Genomic DNA, 18,361 nt, shown 5'->3' on the forward strand with positions numbered 1-18,361 from the left:
ACAGTAAATCCCATGCAGACGTTATCGCAATTAAGAAGTTCAAATGTTACCAAAAAAAATTAAGTTGTGATTGCTGTGACCTTATTTCAAAATACGACCTGATCATGAAGCTGTAACTAAGAATGAAAAACCTTTTGAACTATGAAGAAACAAACTCTACCAGATCTCCTCTCCTTTTACTTGTGAGGCACCTTGATGCCGAAAATCCATGTTGAGATTCTGATTTCCATACCCAGATGCTACGTTGAACAAGGGAGAGACATAAAAATCCGAAGGAAGGTAAGTAGCTGGGGGATGGGTCTCTCTGGGGAAGAAACTATCATTGAAGTGCATATTATCTGGGTATTGCAGAGAATACACAACCTCACTCTCATCAACATCATCAACATTCATCATGTTCCAGTGATCCAAATATGAGGTTGGAGACATCTTAGACTGCTTAGAGGCTTCGACATTCTCCGTGAAAATTTGTTGCATGAAGAGTGGTTCGTTAGGAAAAGGTTGATAGAAGAGATGGTTGAAAGGGTTGTGTGCATTGTTGTCCTGTGAGGGTGTTGGGGCAGTAAGAGGTGTAGAGTTTGTGGTGATGATGGTCTTGCTGCTTCTGATGTAGTCTTCGAGTATGGAGGAATGAGGTTTTCCATTAGAGGTCTTTGTTTTCTTGTGCTTTCTCTTTGAATTCTGTCTCCTTTTCGTCGCATTCCAGTGGTTCTTTATGGCATTCTCTGATCTTCCTGGAAGGCATTTCGCCATCTCGCACCAACGATTTCCAAGCCTCCTATGCATGTCTACCAGTATTCTTTCTTCTTCTTCGCTCCAGCTATCTTTCTGATCATTTGTTTTTCCAAAAAATATAACTATTTTTTTCAAAGATAATCTATTGTCATCAACTTTATTTCTCTATGGAAACATATTACTTTTTCATTGGTTGAATATTTTCTTTCGTTTATAAGTTAGACAGAAAAAAAGCTAACATGTACACATATTAAGTATATATATATATATATATATATATATATATATATATATATATATATATATATATATATATATATACAGTCTTTGGGAAAACAAAATTACGTTGAAAAAAACATACTTACGTAATTACTTACAATGTAGTGGTGAATGAATGAAATTTAACTAATCGATTAAATTTATAATTTATTATATAATAAATAGTTCGTAATTCTTAATTTGTATTTATTATATAATTTATGATTTATTATATTGCTTATAAGTATATAATAATATTAAATTATATAGTTTACAAGTAAATAATTTACAAACTAACTATATATAAACATATAGATAATAATATTATAACTTATGGCTATATAAAGTGAATTTTAAATTAAAATTCTTATATAATTTATAATTTATTATAAATTTAAATAATTATGATCTATAAATTCTAAAAAATCTGCTAAAACTTATATAATGTTCTAAATAGATTATATATTATATTGCAAACTTGTGTGAAATTAAAATAATACAATTTTGAAATTCAAATTAAAAGGTAAAAAAAATTAGTAATCTCCCTACACTTTATCCCTTTTATAAATAGGTACTTTAATCTTGATTTATTTTGATTGATATTCAAAATCCATCACATTTACTAATAGATAGCTTGAACTTCAATTTTGTTTCAATTGATCCTTGAAATCAATTGTTTTCTTTTAAATAAATACCTAAACTTTTAATTTGATTATAACTAATCTTTAAAACTTATCCAACTTTTACAAATAGTTTTCTTTTTTATTTTTTTAATAAGTATAAGCAAAATATTTACATCAAATACCATTAATTTTTAATTTTTCTTCTTTGGCTTGCTATACTTCATTTTTTATAAATTTAAATATAAAATAAAAATTTATAAATAAAGAAAAAAATATTTAAAGATCTATTTTAATTTTACACCAATTTTTAAATTTATTATCATTTTTAATTGATTTTGTAAAAATATTTTATTTTGATTTTATTTGATTATATTTACAATGTTATCTTGAAAAGATTAATTTTACAAGTTTGAATCATAAGATTTAGAATCTATACATCCTAAATTAATAGAAGTATCAACAGCATTCAAATTCAAAATTGTGAATATAATAATAGAAGTATCTAGTATTCAAATTCAAAATTGTGAATATATTAATAGAAGTATCAACAGTATTCAAATTCAAAATTTTAAATAAATTAATAGAAGCATCAACCGTATTCAAACAAATAAATGTATTAATAACACAATTGTTTATACTATTTCTCATTTTAAATAATCTTTTCCAGAAAATTGTTTATAAGACATGATAAATTAAGGTTTAATTAGAATAAAATTCCAAAATTTGTTGTTTATTTTACAATTACATAATCAATTAAAAATGTCACAAGTCTGAAGGATTATGTGATGTATATAATTTAACTTAAAGTTACAAAAAAAGAAGAAGCTATTTATAGAAGTTTGATAACTTCTTCTAAGGATTAATTAGAACAAAATTAAAATTTTAGATGTTCCCTAGAAATGATAAAATCTAAGAAATAATTTGAATACAATTCAAATTCAAAGATTCTTATTTATAAATGAGACTAAGTTTGAAAATCAATTGAAAAAAAATTAAAATTTTTTAAGATACTTATTTGTAAAAGAGATCAATTTTAGTATGATAAAAATATTCTCTACCATGAAAAACCATTATAAGAAAAAAAAATGAATCTCTTTGTATGATTATATTGATGCACCAAATCTGATGTGAATAGTGCACATCTTGATAGATGGAGGTATTAAGATTTGTTCACATCTTGAAAGATGTTTTGTGAGTAGTGATATATACATAAACACATTCTTAATAAAAGTCTATTAAGAACATTATTTTTTATCTTTGTTTTCTTATATTATATCTTCTATAACATATTTTCTTTCTTTTCTTTTATCTAAATGTAGATCAACATTTTGGTTGTGTATTAGACAATATCTTAAAAACTGATTCCCACTGAGGAGAATATCATCTCCTGACAACATTTTAAAATTCCAAAAGAAATATTGACCATCCTTATTTGAAGGATATAACTCATTCAAGAGAATTAGAGTTAGAAATAAAAAATGTCAAAATATCAGCGTTTTAATCTTGTTATTAATCTCTCAAAGATACTAGTTTAAATCTAAAATTATAATAAAGCTAACAAATTATAATATCATAACTATAAAAGAAACATAATATCAATATTTAGTTAAAATGATACTGTCCTTGAACTAGTTTTGAACCTATTCTCATTTTACAATTGAATCCACTTTTGGAGTTTCAAAAACATAACCAAAAAAATCCTAAACCATACTTCTCAAGATGAAGAGAATGAGTGTAGATACTGATAAATAGCAGTGTTAAGATTCATTCACCCAAGAAAACAGCATAAACTAAGAGTCAAGTACAGAAAAAACGAAAAAAAAAACATAAAAAACTATATTCAAATTCAGATTCACCAACCTTATTGTGTTAGGGTGAACAAGATTTATTCTAATTCAACTAAAACTTAGGATGTAATGTAACTGTGTTAAGTGTTGAAGTAACAAACCTTAATATCAGGACGCAAATGATTGTTCCATCTTTCTCGACATTGTTTGCCAACTCTTCCCTCCAACTTCTCAGCTATTTCAGCCCACTTTTTATCACCATGTTGTTTCACCAACCTCATCAGTTTCCTGCAGTTATACCAAATAAACTTCAATGCTCAGCACAAATTTATATTCACAACAATTTATCAGACTAAAAAACATTTGAAAAACACAGCCTTGTCTTAATTTTTTCAACCTGTCCTCTTCCTTATTCCACTGTCCTTTGATCCAAGACACAGAAGATTGTTTCTTCCTTCTCCTTCCCACCACTTTTGTGTTCTTACATTGCATATCATCCAGACACAGTGTAAGGTTTTGGTTGATGTTTGTCCACTTAAAAGCCTCCTCAGAAAAACCACATGCATCATTGTTCTTTGTCTGTTGTTGTTGTTGATGATGAAGGAAGTGGCCACATAGGAATTGATCTGTGTCTGTGGATGTCAAAGCATGGTTCATAACATCACAACCATAAATTTGAAAGCCATTTTCACCATGACTTTCTCCTCTTAATACAATATCCATGAACAGGAGAATAAATCAAAAGGGAAAGTATTGTTTATTGTGGGCAGGTATAGGGTTTTCTGTTAGGTGAAATTAGGGTTGACAAATACTGAAGCTTAAGCCAAACACTGTAATAAGCAAGTGAATTATAATAGCCATTAATTGTGTGCCTTTATGCAAAGGTCAGGATTGAATTTTTATAGTGTAACTCCTAAAATTCATTATGGACTAATTAAAACTGTGGGCAGAGGGATTAGTGGGTGCTGATAGTCCATGATGTTTATTTTTAATTTATTAGATTTAACTCATATTTAATTGTTACTTAATACAATTTTAATATACTAGTTAATTGCATTTACATAATTTTCAGTTAATTTTCAATTATGGGTCATTTATTGTATAAATATTTAAATTTTTTTTCTGGTTTTAAAATCTTTTAATGTGGCATATTATGGATTCTGGATAAATACAAGTATTTAGGAAGAAATAAATTAGGAAAAGTCTACTTTTTTTTCTTCTTCTTTCTTTCTCGATCACAATTCTCTTATGATAGTTCTAAGGTCACTGAAAAGGGTTATATTATTAAAAATCATATAAAAAATATAAAGAGTCTATTTTTATGCATCGAATAATATTTTTTTTTATCACTTCAAACAAAGTCTTTAAAACCCAATTATATTTATTTTACACTTTCCTTATATTTTTCTTAGGGTGGGTATCGAATGGAATTTATTTGTAAACATTACTCAGATATTGTCGTCCATAATTTCATTTTCTATCCAAATAAAAATATTATAGTTAATTCAAAAAAGCTAAACCCCTTTAGTTCTCCCTTTTTTATGTAGGTTTTTTTGCAGTTTGATTCCTGTTTTTTTAAAATTCCAATTGAGTCCTAAATATTGTTAATTTAAATCAATTGAACCCCTATCGTTAATTTAGCTTAACCAGGTTAAATTTTTGATGAGTTGGAATGTTGACGTGGTCAGTTTTTAAAACGTGGCTCTCTGGTTTCTCTGCCTCCTCCCTCACGCCCTCCCCCTGCAGCGTCACCTACTCCGTTCCCGACGACTCCTCCAACCACCACTCCCAGGAGGTGAAGCGCATCTCCAGTGGCCTCCGGCAGCTGAAGGCGAGATCCCTCCATAACACGGAGCCTCCTCTACACTAACACGACGCTCTTCCTCACCATCCCCAACACGGTCTCTCAAATCGCCCAAAACCGCTCTGTAGCAGAGTCCTGGCTCTACACCCACGTAGTACCATTCTATCCACGTGTAAAAATCACCACCATCTGAGTAGGCAACGCATTCCCCACGTGCACCCAGATAGAGTTTCCATAACATCATATGGGAAAAGTATAAGCTCCCCTTCGGCTATACTTGAACTTCCCCACTTCTTTCCAAGGTGTTTTAATATTGAAGATATTTTCTTTCGACCTAAAAAGAAAATAAGGATTATGCCCATCCTAAAAAGAAAAATAATCTAAACATCAAGACCTGCTGCATGTAGACTAGGACAGGCATAAAATATATCCAAATTTGCCAAAATGCTACACAAATCACCTAGTGACCTTTTTTTCAAGTCCTATGCGAGTTCCTTCATTAATTGGGAAAAGTTGTAACTTTATTTTTGAGGAAGTAAGCATTTCTCCAGGATGAAATTCGATAGCCCCTCTATTTTTTATGATAAAGGTATTTTTGTTCAGAAGTTCTGAGCATGTACTCAAAGGTTTCTTAAACACAAAATGTTGATTCTCTTTATCATTCAACAACTCTTCACTTCATCCTAAACAGTAAAATATTTAACTGTTAAACAAAATGAACAAGATAGTGGCAACTGAACATGTCTATGAAATTGAATGGTGTCCCCACGTCCAAGAAAATAAAATGTTCATTTCTTCTAGCACAGCCTTGTCAAAATCACCACCATCTCAGAGCTCTACTCCGCCCTCAAACGCACAGTTTCAAGAACCCCCGGGGATCACACTCTATTCGGTATGCTCCTCCAATTCTTGCAGGATACCTATTCCTGCTTCTTGATCAACCTCTACACTTACAATCTCTATCATTTGAACCCCGAGATCCCCCTTAGCATCGCGCTCTTCCAAGAATACCCTTTCAACTTCCGCGACAACTTCACCATCGGCGTCCTCTGTCGCAACCTCTTCAATGTCATGGTCGATGTCGTTGTCACCGCCTTCGCTGTTGCCGGCTACGAGACCATCCCCCTCGTCGTGATCGAAACCGGCTGGCCTAGCTTTAGCGCCGTTGGGAACGAGTTTGACGCCAACCTCGGCTACGCCTGGATTTACCTGAGGGGCCTGGTGCAACACCTGAAGTCTGGGATGGGAACGTCGTTGCTGAAGGACGGTGTGCACGAGGTTTTCGTGTACGAGATGTTCGACAAGGAAGAAGGAACAGGAAGGAGTGCGAATTTCAATTTCAATTTGAATGAACCCTAAATCCCATTTCATTTCAGAATCCCTAATTTCCTAATATTAAATTATAACATTTTACCAAATTCCATTAATAAAGGTATCAGCATGCCACGTTTCAACGCTCACCATGCCAAGTTTAAAAAAATTGAAATGTCAACCTCGCACCTCATAAAAAACTTAACCCCGTTAAGCCAAATTAACGACAGTGGCTCAATTGATTCAAATCAGCACTATTTATGACTGAACTGGGGATTTTAAAAAAACGGGGATCAAACTGGAAAAAACCTACATAAATAAGGAGAATTAAAGGGGTTTAACCTTAAAAAAAACATATACCACTTTCATTGTGCAATTGTTGGTAAAAATTCCAAAATAGACTGGGACCAAAAGCCATTTGATCTTTAGATGCTTGAGATGCTTCTAACAGAGAGTTTAAGGAATAAGTTAAGATGATTTGGGAGAAGTATGAGACTCAAGGAAGTAGTATGTTCACCATAAAAAGAAAAGCTAAAAAAATCTGAAACAAGATATGCAAACCTGAAATAAAGACGTGTTTGGGGATTTAAATATTAAGAGAAACAATAGGTTAAATGTATTTTTAGTTATGAACTTATATATAAAATTAAAATATCTTTTTCTCTTAAATTTTTATATATTTTAGTCTTTAAATTTAAAAAATAAAAAAGAAATATAACCCTTTTAGTATAATGCGTTAATTTCTTTTGCGACATTAAATTAAAATTAACTATAATCCTTATTTTTTAAAAATTAAAAACATATTTAACTTAAAAAAATATTATCTTTCAAATAAGTAATCTAGATAAAAAGGACAAAGATGAAAGTAAGATAAAGAGACAACAAATTGTTTTTAGGAAAACAAAGTTTAGTTTAAAAGTAAGAATAAAAAAATCTATCAAATTGTTTAGAAGTAAGGGATTTGAATAATAAGATTTTTCCTACATGACAATGCCACTAAGAACAATGCCACTAAGAACAATGCCGGTAACATACCAAAATATAGTAATAAATCATATAATACTATAGTCACAGAAATAATAAAAGAGAACACTTAAAGACTGGAAGATAAAGTATAAACTTTACAGTTATCCAAAATAACCGTAGAATTTAAAACTTTATATACATAAGAGTATACCAAAACAATATGCTAAAAATAAATAACCTAACTAACTAAACAACAGCATCCTCGCCCTCCATAGTCTACTCCAAAGACACCTCATCTCCCTCTTCTCACATCCATAGGATGATCATTGCATAGAAAGAACACCAAACATACAAGATACAAACACAAGCAGAAGGGTAAGCTAGATGTAAAAGAAAACATACAAATTAATAGCACATAACATACACAAGATAAATCAAGCAAAGTAACTAAATCAAACATCCTAGCATGTTATATTCTAGACTTGACTTGTCCGGACTTAGAATGATTGTCGAGCTTTGCACTTGTGGTGGCCTCTACTGCTTTGCAATGCCATTGCCAATGGGTTTCACCTTACCACACTCACGAGGTTAGTCTATACCACACCTTGGAGCATACTAGAAGCCTCCAAGACTAAGACCTCCTACTACTCCTCACGACATGGTTCAATCCTCTCTACTTGAGAATGAAAGACCATTGAAGTTTCAGGATAACCCCCAAGACTGAGCTCCTGCGTTCATTCTAAACAACTTGAAATCTCACCAAGAGATTCTACATTGAAGTTTACATTTACCACTTTGAATCACATACTTTTACTTGTAAATTTACTCATAATAATACTTAATTATATATTATCATACACCCTCAAACATACTTCACAATGCATACAACACTTAACTTAATTCAACTTAAGACAAAGAAATAAAGAGGATACTAACTCAGCCTGTCGCTCCGCGCACCCTATTTGCATGGTGAAACCAGGAGTTTCTCGCACAACGACTTATCTCGCTATGCGATTTAACTCGCAGAGGTACAAGACCTCAACCCCTCGCATATCGCCCAAGTTCGCTATGCGAGAGCCCCAAGCAGTGGCTCAAACTCCCCAAACCATTCGCACAGCCCACCAATTCGCTGTGTGAATGCCTTGGCAGAGAGCATCTCGCCAGGGTGACTCGTTGTGTGAATCCATTCCCTTAGTGAGTCTGCATAATCTGCAGAATGAAAATCTGCAGAATTATGCAACCCAAACCCCAAATACCAATTCTATCTATTTTCCCAACTTCTAACACTCCTAAATTGTATTATATACCTAATTAGACTTGGCTAAACGTTCCTAAACCTTTCTAACATCAATCTAAAGTGTTTATGGATCAATTTCTACTCCAAATCTTCAAATTCATCAACTTAGAGACACAATCTATCACTTTGAACCTGTTTTTGACCATTTTGATGACTCAAACAAGTCACATTTGACGTACCTAAACTGTCCCAACAAACCAATTTAGTCCTTAACTCCTAGTTCTCATTTTCACTACCTCACATCCTCCAAGTTGACTTAACAAACATAAACTACTCTAAACCACAACAAGATGACTCAATTCACAACCAATTCATATTATCACAAATTTCTAACTTCTAACACAACCAATCACACATTAAACATCATTCAATCAAGTTAAATTCACAGTTCAACGATTGACACACCATAACATTCAAAATACATCTCAATAATACCTTAAAACAGAAATTTAGTTAATAGTTCATGATTCACATGCTGACCATTTATATATACAACAAAATTCCAAAAATCAAAGTATTCTAGCTCCCCTTACCTCAGAGATAAACTGCCCAGCTAACAGGATTACTCCAACCTTGCCTTGCTCTGCAAGGAAACTCTAGAAACACCTACAGATCACCATTGGTGATAGAGAACAACTTTTAGAACCTAAATTGAGTTGAGAATTGAAGAAAGAAACTACTAGATACATGCAATAAGAAACAATTGCATGGTCATGGTTCAAAAAACGTACGGGAAAAGGGAAAACCGACTTACCGACTCAGAATAAGAAATTGATCGGTTAAGATTGTTGGTCTTGACACCAGGATCGTCTAAGCGCTTCTTGATCGTCAATTAGAGACTCCAATCGTGAGAAAAGTTAGAGAAAAGGCAGAGAAAGGAAAGGAAAGAATGTTTTAGAGAGACAGAGGTGATTTAGATAATGAACCTAGCTTTAAAAATTTTTATTTATATTATAAGATTATTTTAAAATAAAAATGCTTGTCTCATTATTTTAATACACCTATCTACTCTAATACTCTATTTTCTAAGTCCTTACATTATCCCAAACAACAAAAATTTTCGTCCTCGAAAATTAGACTTACCAGAGAACAGGTGAGGATATGAATCTCTCATAACTTCCTCTAACTCCCAAGTGGAATCACCTGTCCTACTATCCCAGACAACCTTGACTAGACTGATGGTCTTTCCTCTAAGTTGCTTGGTTTGGCTCTCCACAATCCTTACAGGCTGCATCTCCACTGAAAGATCTTCTCTAACTTGCACATCTTCAGCTTCTAGCACATGAGAAGGATCAGGCATATAGTTCCTGAGTTGTGAGACATGGAACACTGAATGAAGATTTGCTAGTTGGGGTGGCATGGCTATCTCATAAGCAACCGACCGTAGACGTCTCAGAATCTGATAAGGATCAAGATACATAAGAGATAGCTTCCTAGCACGAATGAATCTTCCTACACCAGTAGTAGGAGTCACTCTGAGGAATACATGGCCCCAACTACAAACTTCAACTGTCTCCGCCTCTAATCAGCATAAGACTTCTGCCTAATCTGAGAAGCCCGCACCTTCTCTTGAATCAACTTCACTTTATCTGTAGTCTACTGAATCAACTCTAGCCCAGTCAACACTGAATCAACTCTGGCCCAGTCTACATCTTCTCCCATACAGTGCCTCAAACGGTGCCATATCAATGCTGGCCTGATAACTGTTGTTGTAGGTGAACTCCACCAACGACAACACCTCATCCCAGACTCCCAAGTGATCCAAGACACACGTCCTCAATAAATCCTCAAGTTACTGGATCATCCTCTCTGACTAGCCATTAGTCTTGGGATGATAGGTTGAACTCATCTGTAGTCGATTGCCCAACTCACTCTGAAGCGTCTACCAGAAACGAGACGTGAACTATGGATCTCTATCTGATATAATGCTGGAAAGCACCCCATGCAGTCTCACCACCTCTTTGATATACAACTGAGCAAGCTTCGCTATAGACATCCTTAAATTGACTGCCAAGAAGTTAACACTCTTGGTCAACCGGTCTACAATCACCCAGATAGGATCATGACTCTGATCGTCTATTGTAAATGGGTAAAAAAATTCATGGCTATGCTATCCCATTTCCACTCAGGAATCTCCAACTGCTGCAATAAATCTCCAGGTCTCTGATGCTCCACCTTAGCTTTTTGATAAGTTAAACAGGAAGATACAAATCGTGCTACCTCTCTCTTCATCCAAGACCACCAGAAAGATTCCTTGAGGTCCTGATACATTTTAGTCATGCTAGGATGCACGCTAAAATGACTCTGATGCCCTTCCTCAAGGATCAATCTCCTCAGCTCCGAATCACTAGGAACACAGACTATGCCTCTGAATCGTAGTATACCATCAACCCCCAAAACAAAGTCTCTATGCTGCTCAATACCAATCAAACCCACTAACCTCTGTAGCTCGACATCTGATAACTACTTCTCTCTAATAGGGCCCAACAGATTTCTCGACACCACAAGACTGCTGCATCTGATACAATCTGACTCCAACTCCACCTACAGTCTCAAATCCCTGAAACTCTCCACCAAATCCAACTCTCTGACCATCAATGTTGACACGTGCACTGACTTCCTGCTCAAGGCATCCACAACCACATTTGCCTTCCCAAGATGATAGAGTAGATCAAACCATAATCTTTTAGAAACTCCATCCATCTCCTCTGCCTCATATTCAGTTCCTTCTGATCAAAGAGATATTTCAAACTTTTGTGATCATTGAATACCTGAAACTGTGCATCATAGAGATAGTGCCTCCAAATCTTCAAGGCAAAAACCACTACTACCAACCCCAAATCATGAGTGGGATAATTCTTTTCATGAACCTTGAGTTTCCTTGAAGCATAGGCAACCACTTTCCTTTCTTGCATCAACACACAAGCCAACCCCAGACATGAGGCATCACAGAAAACATCAAAAGGTTTACCTGTGTCAGGGATCACCAAAACTGGAGCACTAGTCAACCTCTGCTTTAGCTCTTGAAAACTAGTCTCACACCGGTCCGTCCAAGCAAAAGGCTGATCCTTCCTTGTCAACTGAGTCAACGGTGCTACTATCTTAGAAAATCCTTCTATGAAGCTACGATAGTAACCTGCTAAACCAACAAAACTCCTGATCTCAGTGGTAAACTTAGGTCTCTCCCACTGAAGCACTGCTTGAACCTTGACTGGATCCCCAGAAATGCCACCAGCTGAGATGACATGCCTCAGAAACTGCACCTCTTCCAACCAAAAATCACACTTAGACAACTTAACATACAACTTATTCTCTCTCAATACTCCAAGCATTGTCCTAAGGTGATCCTAATGCTCCTCGCGAGTCTTAGAATAAATAAGTCACTAGTAAAAACATAGTCTTTTAACGCGTCTAATATGCCTCGGTTTTTACAAAATTGAAGCATATTAAAACGCGGTGGCATTTTTGTAATTAAGGCAAACTTACATGCCTCCGTTCAGAAAGAACCGAAGTCGATGCACTTCGTTGCCTTGGTTAGCAGATGAACCGAGTTAATTTGAATTTTTTTTAGCTCTTTAAGGCATCTGTTAGAGATGAACCGAGTTAGTATCTCTTTCACTAGTTCAAATTTACTGAAACCTGAGAAAAAGTTTACATAGTTTCCTTCTTCCCCTAGTGCGCCTCCTCGTTCTTCTTCTTTCCCTGCGACCTCCACAACCACTGGGCGAAACCCTAGCCATCTTGTCGTTAGCCACCTAGCATCGCCGCTATCCTCCATCAACGCGCCGCCAGAATTGTGCCTCATCTTCATCGCAACAGAGAATCTTCCATGGCCATCTTCACGAAGCTCCGCCGTCAGCCTTGCAACCTCCATCTACATCGCAACTCGATCAGAGAAATCTGGACAGCGGCGCAAGCAGAACGCGCCACCATTCATCTTCATCACCTGCAAACCTAGAAATCAAAAAATCCCAATTGCCATGGAACCCTAAATTGAGTCGTTGTTCAACCTCACGAGTTCGTCTCCTTGCAATGGTACCTACAACAATCGAATCAGATGCACGAGCCTCGCGCTGCTATGAACCCTAGATTGCATCAATTGAAAGAGAGCTTGGTCGGTTGCGACATCGTGAGCCTCGTCTCCGGCGACGCAAAGTCCAACTCCATTGTCTACACCAATGCTAGATTTATGGTCATCGTGAGCCTCGAGAATCCCCTTCACGTCTCTGTCTACGGGGAACATGCCTATTCGTCCACCATCGTGCGTTGCTCCCCCAACGGCGAGTAGGTCGCCTCCGTCGACGCCTCCGATACCATCAGGATCTGGGGCACGCGAAACGACTTCGTTTTGAAGAAGGAGTTCAGAGTCCTCTCCGGGCGCATCGACCACCTTTAGTGGTCCCCCGACGGCCTCTGAATCGTTGCCTGCGGAGAAGGCAAATGAAAGTACTTTGTTCGCGCTTTCATGTTAGTTCCTGACAAACTTCTAGGATCTTCTTGAAGCTTCTCTTTTTTTGATGATGTTGTATACTATGCGATGAAGCTTCTTTGTGTGTTGTGTATTGCTTTGTGGTGTATGTAGTAATTTCTGATATGTTGTTGTTCTTACTATGCTATGAACCCCCAAATGAAGCCTCTAGTTCTGACCCTCCAGTCCTGAAAGAGGCTTATTGGTTGGCTGACCGTGAACAGATGATGCCTAAGCCAAAGGAGGAGCAAGAAGTGAGGAAAGTGGTGATTAGGAAGGAAAGCTTGAAGGTAGCAATGATCAACAAGCAATGTCAAGGAGATGAGGATGATTGTTTACTAGCTTTAGGAACATCAGCAAGATCATTCCATAGTGAATCAGTATCCTAAAGTTTGAAAAAATTAAAAACAAACACGTTACTGACTCGGTTACCTAAAAACCGAGGCATAATCCTATCCTTTATGACTCAGTTCATAACCGAGGCATAAAACCTACACCTTTTTACCTCGCCTGTATATGCCTCGGTTGTAGAACTGATGCCTATAAGCAAAAGTAACCGATGCCATTTCCTCTTACTGCACTACTGAGTATGTCATCTATAAAGACAACAACAAACTTATCTAAGAACGGCCTGAAGATTTTGTTCATGTAGTCCATGTATATGGCTGGAGCATTAGTCACACCAAAAGACAAAACTACATACTCATAGTGACCATATCTAGACCTAAAGGCAGTCTTCTGCACATCACCTGCCTTGACCAGAATCTGATGATAACTTGACCTTAGGTCTATCTTGGAGAACACAGTAACTCCATGCAGATGATCCATCAAGTCATCAAGCCTTGGCAACGGGTACTTGTTCTTGATATTTAGCTTATTCAACTGCCTGTAGTCCACACACAACCTAAAGCTACCATCCTTCTTCTTCACAAGCAACACATGCGCACCCCACGACGATACACTAGGCCGAATAAACTACTTCTCAAGCAAATCTTCAATCTACTTCTTCAGCTCAGTTGACTTTGCTGGATCCATCCAATAAGGAGCTATTGATACTGACCCTGCACCTGGCACCAGATCAATAGAGAACTCAACCTCTCTCTAAGGAGGCAACCCAAGCACTTCCTCAGGAAACACATCCAAAAAATCACTCACCACTGAGTGATCTACACTCTGCCCACTCTGCTCAACTACCACATGAGACATCACTAGAAAACAACAAGCTCCTCCAATCATCTCTTGCTTCAACTGCCCAGAAGATAAAAGCATTGCCTCTTCCTCTTTAGGAAACACTAACTTCTTTTCACCACAGTCTATGAGAATGCGATTGCTAGACAACCAATCCATTCCAAAGATCACCTCTAGCCCTTGTAGTGGTAAAGAAATCAAATTTACCTTGAACTGACGCCCTTCCACAACCACTGAACATCTAGCACATACTATAGATGTCTTGACCAACCCTGAAGTGGGAGTAGATACAGTCAAATCATATTGTAACAACCCCAACTCTTCTACACAAGCCTTTGACACAAAGGAGTCTGTCGCTCCAGAATCAAATAATACACAACAAGGTTTTCCAAACAATAAGCAACTACTGATTATAAGGTTACCTGAAATGGATGCCTCAGCACCAGATATAGCATAAACTCGACCTGATGCCTGCGATCTGGCACCGCCCCTCTAAAATGCTCTCCTAGCCTCTTGAGTCTGAGGATCTGTCCTCCTGACTATAGGACAATCTCTAGCATAATGGCCCTCGCGCCTACAGATATTGCACCTCTTGAACCTTGCCATCTGAGGGCAAACTGACTGAAGATGAGGCCCTCCACAAGAATAACACCTCGCTGCACTAGAAAAGCTAGACTACCCCGAATGAACTGAAGGCTGAGAGGAAGAACCCCTAGACCCAGAAGAGGATGGTCTAGAATAAGGGGTCCTCCTAGAATGATTGTCGAGCTATGGTGTGTCATGCATTCGTGGTGGCCTCTACTGCTTTGCAAAGCCATTGCCAATGGGTTTCACCCTACCACACTCACGAGGTTAGTCTGTATCACACCTTGGAGCATACTGGAAGCCTTCAAGACTAAAACCTCCTACTACTCCTCACCACATGGTTCAATCCTCTCTACTTGAGAATGAAAGACCATTGGAGTTTCAGGACAACCCCCAAGACTGAGCTCCTGCATTCATTCTAAACAACCTCGAATCTCACCAAGAGATTCTACACTAAAGTTTACATTCACCACTTTGAATCACATACTTTTACTTGTAAATTTACTCATAATAATACTCAAACATACACCCTCAAACAGACTTCACAATGCATACAACACTTAACTTAATTCAAATCAAGACAAATAAATAAAGAGGAGACTAACTCAGACCTGTCGCTCCTATTCGCTATTCGAATAAAAATGATAGTAGTCCCAGACCCCAACCAGGACCATAGTGCCCCGATTCGCCATGTAGATCATCAGACAGAGAACAAACCTCTCAAACCATTCGCACATCGCACCAATTCGCTGTGCGAATGCCCTGGTAGAGAGCATCTCGCCAGGATGACTCGTTGTGCGAATCAATTCGCTCAGCGAGTCTGCATAATCTGTAAAACGAAAATCTGCAAAATTATGCAACCCAAACCCAAAATACTAATTCTATCTATTTTCCCAACTTCTAACACTCCTAAATTGTATTATATACCTAATTAGACTTGAGTAAATGTTCCTAAACCTTTCTAACATCAATCTAAAGTGTTTATGGATCAATTTCTACACGAAATCATCAAATTCATCAACTTAGACACTCAAATCACAATCTATCACTTTGAACCTGTTTTTGACCATTTTGATGACTCAAACAAGTCACATTTGACTTACCTAAACTGGCCCAACAGACCAATTGAGCCCTTAACTCCTAGTTCTCATTTTCACTACCTCACATCCTTCAAGTTAACTTAAAACAAACATAAACTACTCTAAACCACAACAAGATGACTCAATTCACAACCAATTCATATAATCACAAATTTCTAACTTCTAACACAGCCAATGACACATTAAACATCATTCAATCAAGTTAAATTCACAGTTCAACGATTGACACACCATAACATTCAAAATACATCTCAATAATACCTTAAAACAAAGATTTAGTTAATAATTCATGATTCACATGCTGACCATTTATATATACAACAAAATTCCAAAAATCAAAGTACTCTAGCTCCCCTTACCTCAAAGATATACTACCCAGCTCACAGGATTACTCCAACCTTGCCTTTCACCACAAGAAAACTCTAGAAACACCTACAGATCACCAATTGATGATAGGGAACAACTCTTATAACCTAAATTGAGCTGAGAATTGAAGAAAGAAACTACTAGATACATGCAAACAAAAACAATTGTATGATCATGGTTCAAAAACGTATGGGAAAAAGGGGAAAACGACTTATCGACTCAGAATAAGAAATTGATTGGTCAAGATTGTTTCCCTTGACACCAGGATCGTCTAGGCACTTCCTGATCGTCAATCAAAGACTCCAATCTTGAGAAAAGTTAGAGAGAAGGCAGAGAAAGGAAAGGAAACAGTGTTTTAGAGAGATAGAGGTGATTTAGATAATGAACCGAGCTTTAGAAATTTCTATTTATATTATAAGATTATTTGAAAATAAAAATGTTGGTCTCATTATTTTAATACACCTATCTACTCTAATACTCTATTTTCTAGGTCCTTACAATGCCAAACATTATAAAAGAAAACAAAATTCAGAATAAGTGGTGCAGAACCAATACCAATCAAAACAATGGTAAAAAGTATTTTCAAAATTTATTGACTGAAATTTTAGGGATGAAAATAATTGTGAATAATAATGTAGCATTTTCCACACTTAGTTATGATGATAATGTTAAGCTCACAACTTTAGTAAGCGTAACAATCATGTGGTTTTTGCATGACACTCATGTCTAATATTGGGTCATAACAACTTTAGTGTCGTATTGGAACAATATCATGTCTTCTCTCACGCAACCATGAAAAGGATTGTGTCTAGCCCAAAAAAACCGTTTAATGTCATGCACACCCAATGTGTCTTTGTGCCAATAGTGCATCGAAAAACGAGAACATGCGATGTTAGAATCGTGTTGGAGCTTCATAAGTTTTGATTAAATAATTTTCATCATCATTATCTTTTAATGGTCTCAGTGATTCGATATTTTTAAAGTTTTCTTAGCCCTTCAAAATAATTTATTATACAATTTTTTATTTATTTATGTGACTTTGTTCAATGACATATCAAATGGTTTTTAAATATTCATTTGATCATTTTTATTTTTATATAAAGACATTTTATTTATTATAATATAATAATTTAATGTTATTATCATGAATCTTATTTATCATCATCAAACATAGATTGAAGTTTAAAATATTAAATATTTTTGCTAAATTTAAACAACAACACATAACAACAACATAAACATCAACCAGCAGAAAGGGGGTGTAGGATTTGGGAATAAGAAATGCAAAATGAGAGAATATGTTTTTGTAGAAAAGGTCAAATTAAAATAAAGCAATCAAAGCTTCTTCTCTTCTAACTAGGGCACACTTGGGAAAAATAGAAATTAGGAAGCAGCAAGATGAGATACATGGGGTGTAGGAAGAAGCACTCTCGTCCCTATCATAGATCCATCAATGTACAATCCAATCCCAAAAATGCATCATCAAAAGTACAAAACAACAACACAAACATCAGCCACAATTCAATTATCATACAATCTATTCGATTCGAGCTTAAAGAAATGGGAACCAACCTGAATGCCCAACCAAACTTCATGTGAACTGTGAGAAGACACCAAGACAACACAACGTCACCACTACGACACCACCACGACAACCACAAGATGAGAATGAGGAGAGTTTTGTGAGAATGAAAGGCACACTCTGAAACTGTGACAACTCAAATGGCGGGGACGCAACACTAGAAAAGAAGAGAAAGGCGATGTCAGGTTTGGAAATATGAAATTCGGTAAGAGGCAATGGGTTTTTGTAGAATGGGTGAAATTAAAATAAAGCAGTCGAAGATTCTTCTCTTCTAACAGGGGCACAATTGGG

At 36.1% G+C, this 18,361-nt stretch overlaps 2 protein-coding genes across 2 annotated transcripts; one reads left to right on the forward strand and one right to left on the reverse strand.

Annotated features, from left to right (window-relative positions):
• Positions 1-156: 156 nt before the first annotated feature.
• Positions 157-4,126, reverse strand: LOC108344598 (transcription factor MYB64). The gene is made up of 3 exons (XM_017583029.1): positions 3,801-4,126; positions 3,565-3,691; positions 157-828 (listed from the first exon to the last, which is right to left on the reverse strand). The coding sequence occupies exons 1-3, from the start codon at positions 4,124-4,126 to the stop codon at positions 157-159; spliced, it is 1,125 nt and encodes a 374-aa protein (XP_017438518.1).
• A 1,796-nt stretch (positions 4,127-5,922) lies between these two features.
• LOC128197888 (glucan endo-1,3-beta-glucosidase, basic vacuolar-like) lies at positions 5,923-6,566 on the forward strand. The gene is given in 2 exon segments (XM_052880734.1): positions 5,923-6,087; positions 6,090-6,566. Coding segments are annotated over 2 exon segments (642 nt in total).
• The last annotated feature ends 11,795 nt before the right edge of the window (positions 6,567-18,361 follow it).

This window comes from Vigna angularis, chromosome 7 (assembly GCF_016808095.1).
Source record: "Vigna angularis cultivar LongXiaoDou No.4 chromosome 7, ASM1680809v1, whole genome shotgun sequence".
NCBI classification, from domain to species: Eukaryota; Viridiplantae; Streptophyta; class Magnoliopsida; order Fabales; family Fabaceae; genus Vigna; species Vigna angularis.

What these genes read in the sequence shown, in the direction of transcription:
- LOC108344598 (XM_017583029.1), bottom strand. Translation starts at nt 4,126, where the DNA reads ATGGATATTGTATTAAGAGGAGAAAGTCATGGTGAAAATGGCTTTCAA. An exon ending in TGGAATAAGGAAGAGGACAG is followed by an intron (nt 3,692 to 3,800) that starts GTTGAAAAAATT and finishes GTATAACTGCAG; the next exon opens with GAAACTGATGAGGTTGGTGA. An exon ending in ATTTGCGTCCTGATATTAAG is followed by an intron (nt 829 to 3,564) that starts GTTTGTTACTTC and finishes ACAAATGATCAG; the next exon opens with AAAGATAGCTGGAGCGAAGA.